The sequence below is a fragment of the Gastrolobium bilobum genome, unplaced genomic scaffold (genome assembly GCF_033153095.1).
Source record: "Gastrolobium bilobum isolate Gb01-03AN ecotype WA unplaced genomic scaffold, APGP_CSIRO_Gbil_v1 utg25045, whole genome shotgun sequence".
Lineage (NCBI taxonomy): Eukaryota > Viridiplantae > Streptophyta > Magnoliopsida > Fabales > Fabaceae > Gastrolobium > Gastrolobium bilobum.
In genome coordinates this window covers 41,252-49,072 of record NW_026899586.1, presented here as the reverse complement: position 1 = coordinate 49,072, position 7,821 = coordinate 41,252, and the positions used below count along the sequence as shown (strand labels likewise).

At 32.1% G+C, this 7,821-nt stretch overlaps 1 protein-coding gene across 1 annotated transcript; it reads left to right on the top strand.

Moving 5' to 3' along the window:
* Positions 1–223: 223 nt before the first annotated feature.
* On the top strand, positions 224–627 carry LOC133291713 (protein NIM1-INTERACTING 3). The gene has a single exon (XM_061490017.1). It carries the CDS (start codon positions 241–243, stop codon positions 625–627), a length of 387 nt encoding a protein of 128 aa, XP_061346001.1. The 5' UTR covers positions 224–240.
* The last annotated feature ends 7,194 nt before the right edge of the window (positions 628–7,821 follow it).

Below are 7,821 nucleotides of genomic sequence, written 5' to 3'. Positions count from 1 at the left end.
TAGGATTGAATTAACTCCAAAAAAAGAATTAGTTATTAATTTATATATTTTTTAGCTTTAAATTTTAAAACAAATAAAACATAAAAAATATTCATTTTATTGCACAAAATAGTTAAAAAAAAAAAGATACTATAAGTTCACATTTTCTTCCCTACGTTGCTATAAGAACATAGTTCCTTGCTCTTCTCAACTTTCCTTGTTATTCTGTTTGGCATAGCAAGTGAGTTGAAACTGAGAAGCATGGAAGGAGAAAGAAGGAAGAGGAAAATAATAGAGAATGAAGAAGAAAGTGAAGAGCAGCAGCTAGAGAAGTTCTTTGCCCTGATAAAGAGCACGAAAGATATACGCGATCGTCTCTCTAAAGAGAAAGAGGAAGAGAAGGCAAAGGGTGTTTGGAACCCGACGTTTCAACCAGAAGATTTCATTGATGATGTAGATTTGACAAGGATTAATATTTTACATCAACCTGCAGCTGGTCCTTCAGGGCAAGAGAAAGAGAAGGATGATGTACACAAAGAATCACCAGAAGCAGCCGCAGCAGCAGCCGCAGCGACGCCGCTGGAAGAAAATGAAAATGAAAATAGAAGGAAAGCAAGTGATAAATTAGACCTAACCCTTTCTTTGTAATAAATATCATGTAATTAATGGATTGGCTTTGATTTGCAGACCGAATTGGTTTATTGATTCAATTTTCGTTGTTACTTCATGACTGAACATGTATAGTGCTTATGGATTGCAAAAGTTAAAATTTATGCTCACACATACATGATTCAATGATTTGTCAGTCAATATATGGATCATATGCTGATCGTATTGTCGCTTTTTTTTTTTTTTTTTTGGATTACATCCGGATAGGGTCATGAGACTAATTCTTCGCCCCGAGTCAGCGCACAAAATGGTAAAGAGCTGGCCACGAAATGTTTTTCATTCACAAAAGTTGGGGTTCGGACGCTTAGCCACTCACGTGGTTGTATTGTCGCTTTTTTTGAATGGCCCAAATTGTATGTACACATATCTCACCTTGTTGCTGTGGTGGTGGATCCAATTTTTTTTTTCTATGTGTGCACATTTAAGAGGGGGTTCGGGGGCAGCGGCCCCGAAGATTTTTTTTAAAGAAAATTTAAAATGTATAGTTTAAGCTTTAAGCTTTTAATTATAGGGGTTGGTTGGGTTGAGCCCGTGTTAGTTAAAATCCCGATTTATATCTGTGATTTTATGATTTTACGATTTTTTTAATCAAAACGATTTCATCAAAATTCCAAACACTTTTACGATTTTACAATTTTTTTTACGTTAGGATTTTACTTTTTACGATTTTTTATCCTCCTTCTGATTTAAGTAAGATTCCGATTTTAACTACTATGAAGATCCCGATTTTAACTACTATGGTTGGGCTTATGTTTACTTTTTTTCTTTTCAATCTTCTTAAAATTTTTTTTTTTTTTACTTTACCTAAATCACCCACTCCTGTGAAAAAAAAATTCTAAAATGTTTGTGTCTACATGTGCAGACAAATTATTAAATAATTTTGGTTGATAGTTTATTAATGAATTATGGACATTGTAACATATGACAAATATTTTACTGCACCCAACGCGCAAGAGCTGGTTGGGTATTCGTAGAGGTGACCATCCATGGGAACAGTGGCCAAAGTGCCACTGTTGGCTAAAAAAACACCAAAATGCTATGCCAACAGTAAATTTTGTCAAAATTTCACGTGGCATATTTCGCTACACTGTGTAGCGAAATATGTGTGCAAATAATTCGCTACACGGTGTAGCGAAATATGCCACGTCAGAACCAAAAATGCCACGTGTCAAACAGGGAGAATTTCGCTACACAGTGTAGAGAAATTCTCCCTGTCTAACACGTGGCATTTTTGGTTCTGTGCATTCTGACGCGGCATATTTCGTTACACCGTGTAGCGAATTATTTGCACACATATTTCGCTACACAGTGTAGCGAAATATGCCATGTGGCATTTTGACAAAATTTACTGTTGGCGTGACATTTTGGTGTTTTTTTCCAACAGTGGCACTTTGGCCACTGTTCCCCATCCATGTCTCGGCGAATCATCTTCGTGTCCGGTTAAAATAAGACATGATTATGAATACACTTGAGCATTGAGCATGTTTGATGCTCAATATAAAATAAGACTTGATATTATAAGGTTTGATTGAATTTTAATATTATTCAGCATTCAACACGGTATTATATAACATAATAATTATATAAGATAATATTATCTCTTATTTGGCAATACACTGTATAATACTAGATAGGATAAAAATAAATATTTTTGATAAAAATATCCATTAATAAAGAATTTATATAATTCTTCCAAATATATCATATGATATTAATTTTTATAAAAATCTATTGATTAGTGTTAGGATTGAAAGTGGGTCGGGCTAGCCTACATGGACATATGGCCTAACCTATATCAGGCCAGACTCGGCCTATGACATATAGTAAAATAGAATAGGCCCGAGGTTTTTAAAAAGACCTATTTAGAAAGTAGGCTATAGGTATTTTTTTACATGTCAAGCCTATAAGCCTACAGACCAGCTTATATCATGGTAATACCAAATGATAATAGTTCAGTTGGTGCATGTGAGCTGAGCTGCAATACCCCGACAAGCCTTTTTTTTGAAAAAATACATGTCGGACCGACACGCGGTCAACATTTTGGGACACGTGATCAACTTTCCGACACGTTTTTCTGACACGCAGTCAACTTTTTACGACACGTGGTCAACGTTTCGACATGCTCCGACACGTTTTTTTTTAGTCTTAATTTTTTTTATTAACTAAAAATAAAAAAAATCATTTATAAATCAATTTTTTTTCAGTTATGAAATTTGACGTGAAAAATTAAAAGGTACGAATTTTTTTTTATATTTATCTTATAAAATTTAAATATTTGATTGGTTATATGACTTATTATGGATTGTTATATGTATTAAATATAAATTATAATATATATATATATTAAAAATATTATTTAATATCAAAGCGTGTCCCAATGTGTCGAAATATGTCATTTTTGAGAATTAACGTGTCGGCGTGTCGTGTCAGTGTCCGTGCATCATAGGAGCTGAGTAGGTGGTGGAATGACATAGGTTGGATCCCCCACCATACTACTTTTAAGAGTGACATAAGATTTGTATCAATATCTACAGTAGCATCAAAATCAACATTTAGTGTTGGATAAAGAGTTATTGATGCCTATCGTTCTAAGTTGGCTGAAGATACCATCCAAGCTTTGATATATGGTGAAAATTGTCTACGTAATAAGTATGATTTTAAAAAAAAGGTATAAAAAGGTTTTTGTTTTTAATCTTTTTCTTTCTTTCTATTCTTTAATCTTGTTTTTTATTTTCTACATTTACAAACTGTTTACCAACTTATGTAACCTTGGAATTGTATTTGCAGAGTAGAGAAGATGATGCTAAGTTTTTGGCTATTACAAGCATATCATGATGCATTTGTTAGATTCATACAGTTATTTTAATTACATAATATGGATTGATTTGTTGAATTTGGAGGAATATATGTTATTTAGTTTGGACATCTTGCTTATGAAAGAGACTTAAATGTAGATTGTGATAAGTTGTTGTTATGATTCATGGTTTTGTTTTAACGTTGAAATTGTAGTTTTTGTTTTAACAATAAAATTTGAGTATTTTATGAAATTGATTCATGTTCTGTTTGGAAGTTAAAAGTTAACAGGCTAACGGGTCAGGCCAGACCATTATTTTTTTATAAATGGGTCATGCCAGGCTAACAGTTAGACTTTATTATGCTATCAGGCCAGGTCAAATTGAATTTTTTTGATATAGGCTTGGGCTTTTCGAGACAAAACTCGGCCTAACCCAGTCTACTTTCACCCATAATCAGTGTGTCAAAAAATATATTAATTTTTATAAAAATAAAAATCTCCAATATTTTAAATTTTTTAATATATTGAATATTAATTTTTATTTTAATATAATATTTTATTTCAGAATTGCGTGATGTTAATACATTAAGCCCTTATTGGGCCTAATCTCAAGTCTCAACCCCTTAAACGAATTAAGTTATACATGTTTTTGTGTATTAAGGGATTTTGCTGTATAAGCTTATACAATATGATGATCACACCAAACAACTAAAAATGTATAATGTATAGTCTAAGCTTATATTATCAGGCATTATACATCACACCAAAAAGGTCCTTAATTTAAATACAATTCAATAAAGATTTGTGTTAAAACTTTTGACACGAACATAACATGATCTGTGAATTGATATAACACAACACAAATAATATATATATATATATATATATATATATTAAATAATTTATTTCATAATTAACAATAATTATCAAATAATGACACAACACGAATACTTGATTAGTAAAAAGCATAATTAACCACAAAATTGTATGTCAATGTCATGTTTGTGACTTGACACGTAATAATGTTACTTAACATTGAATCTAAACACGATACAATAAAGATCCATATCATTTTGATGAATATTAAAATTGTATTTATTTTTTAATATAATTATGGATAACATATTTAATTATCAATTATTGTTGGGTCTATGGCCCATGAAAGATCTAGCCCAAATTAATAGGTGCCCTAATATCTTATTTATAAGAGATGCTTAGATGTTGAGTCGTTAAAGTCAAGAGAGAGAAAAATATAGACAAATGCAAAGAAAGAAAAATGTGCAAACCATAGATGAAGATCCTCTAAGGAAGAAACTCAACGCCACTGCTAAAGAAAAATAATAGCCTTTACGTAGAATATGATTCCTTCCCTTTTACAGAGAAAAACACTTGTGTGAGACACTTGTGAGTATATCCATCTTTTAGAGGGTGAAGTCCTCTAGTTAATGAGCTAGAGAGAATCTTTTGTAATCCCATTATTTATAGTGAACTTTTTTTGGACTTAGTCCTGTGATTTTTACTCTTCACATCAAAGAGGTTTTTCATGTTAAAGGTTTTGATGTTCTTTGTTCCTTCTTTATCTCTTGTTTAATTTTTTGATTTATAGCTTATCAAGGCTTCCGGAAGCCGACTTGAAGAAGGTCGGGCTAATTGACATAGAGGATAGGCCGTAAAGTGTCGGGCTTTGAGACCCTACAATTATATTATGCTATTTATCATACTTGGGTGAATAAATGACCAATTAAATTCCTAATTAAATATAAGGTGCATAGGTGGATACATAATATTGGTCAAATTAGATATAATAACGGCCACCCAAGAGGAGTTGGTCTATATAATGGTGATCCAGTTAATTTTTAGGATTTGACCTGCTCAAAGGGTAGTGTGTTCAAATCTTGAGAGTCCTAATTTCTTGGGAGGGTGAAAAACCACAAACGCGGGTTAGTCAAGTACATTAAGACTTCGAACACCAATTAGTATCTTAAAATAATAATAATAAGAGCCTAATGGAATAATATAAAAGGTACTTTAGGATTATGTGTTATGGTACCCAGGTGAAATCATACTCTATTTCGGGATATGGACTAAATTGTCGCATTTTTTAAATAAATTTGTCGGAATGCCACACGGGTACAAAAAATGTGTCAAACTGTCACGCATCCAAACTCGCTACAATTGTCAACGAAATGATGATGCCACGTGGCATGTTTCCTGAGGCCACCAAACTCGCAACCAATTGCAGCGAGTATGGTGGTCAAAGCAGTCAGCCTTTTTTCTGTGAAAGTGTGCCACATGTCACAAAATCATAGGCTATAAAAGTCACTGCTAATGGTGGCAAGTTTAAACTCGTTACCACTGACAATGACTTTTGTATCCAACGATTTTTTTTTTATTCCTGAAGGGGATTTGGTCAAATTTTTTTTCCAAAAAATACTTCTTTGTGTTTTCGTTTGGCATTTTTTACCTTTGTAAATGATGTTATTTAATTCCTATTCTTATTTTTACTTTCTAATAGGGGTGTTCATAAACCGATCCAAACCGATTCAAACCGCAAAAACCGAACCGAAAAACCAAAAACCGAAATAACCGAAAACCGAAAAACTAAAAACCGAAAAAAACCGCAAATATTTACTGGATTGGATCGGTTTTCGGTTTGGATGTTGAAAACCGATCCAATCCAAACCGATCCAAACTTATTTTCTACCAATTTTTTTTTTGTTAATGTAGTATTCATGCCAATGATCTATGTATGGGTAAGAAGAATTCAGTTTTATGTTTTAAGTTTACTATGTTATGGAATTTCTGGATTACTTTCGTTAATCTAGTATACATGGTTAAGTTTTTTGTAGAAGCTGTGTTTTGGCCAGTGTTCATAGTGGCCACTTTTGCAGCCATTATAATTTATAAGTAGTAAAACAGTGATTTCTGTAAAGGAATTCATTACTTTTTTTATTAGAACATCGATCAATAATTTTTTTTATTAGTGATTTTGGAAGACTTATTACTACGGTATTGTCAAAATTTTCTGCTACTACCAATACAAAAGATCCATGACAAATAATACTACTCATTTTTCTAAAAATAATTCTTATAAGTTCTGTTTTTTTGACTTTTCAAAAAACCGAAAACCGATCCAATCCAATCCAAACCGAAAAAAATTGGATCGGATTGAATCGGATTTGAAAAAAAATTCAAACCGATCGGATGATGTAATGACCAAACCGAAGGAATTGAATCGGATGGTTTTTTGCTTCAAAACCGATCCAATCTAGACCGCGAACACCCCTACTTTCTAACACTAAAAAATAATATTTTCAGTGCGTAAATTTCAAAAAGCTTCATGAAATTAAAAAAAAAATCACTCGATTCGGACACCCAAACTAGAGGTTATGGCTTCCAAAAATGAGTTTACTTGTTTTGTCACATGACAGTCCATACTTGCTACCACTAACAATGAGTTTAGTGGCCTCAGACAATGTGTCTCATAGCATTACCAAACTCGTTGACAGTCATAACGAGTTTGGAGACATGACAGTTTAACAAATATTTTGGTCAGTGTGGCATTCTCATAAGCTTTTTTAAAAGACATGCACATTGCTGAATGTCTCCTCAATTTTTTTCTTCCCCATATAGGTTAAAAGTACCAAAGTAAAGGTTAAAGATTAAGTTGTCACAATGGACACAGGTTTACTTTCTTTTGACTAATTATGTCACTAGATGATTCAATATTATATATCTTGCTATTAGGTAAAAAAAATTAATACTTTTACCATAAAAACTAACTTGTCTATAGAAAATTAAACCATTCTTATTTTTAATTTTTTATCATCTAAGGGCATGTTTGGTGCATAGTATAGGATAAAGTCTGATAGTATAAGACCTGATTGTATAAGACCTGATTAAATTTTAATACTATCCAGCGTTTGGTATAATATTGTATAAAGATAATATCTTTCAATATTTTAAAAATTAATATATTAAAAAAATTATTTTAATATATAAATATTAAAATGATATATTAGTTCTTGGAAATTGTACTTGTAAGCAATATTAATACATCAACCTCTTATCAGGCCTAATCCACCACTTCTAGGCCGGATTAAGTTATACATCATTTTGATGTATAAAGGGGTCCTGCTGTATAAGCTTATACTATACGATAGTCATACCAAACAACTGAAAATGTCATAACGTATAGTATAAGCTTATACTATCAGGCCTTATACATCACATCAAACAGGCCATAAAATTACTAATCAAAGAACAAAATATAGTTTGCACTGTTCGCCGGTTTCTACTGAGTTACGTCAGACCATTACCGGTTCACACAAGTAGTTTAAAAGCAAAAGAGTTAGATGACACCGAACTGAATTGATTTT

What these genes read in the sequence shown, in the direction of transcription:
- LOC133291713 (XM_061490017.1), top strand. Translation starts at nt 241, where the DNA reads ATGGAAGGAGAAAGAAGGAAGAGGAAAATAATAGAGAATGAAGAAGAA.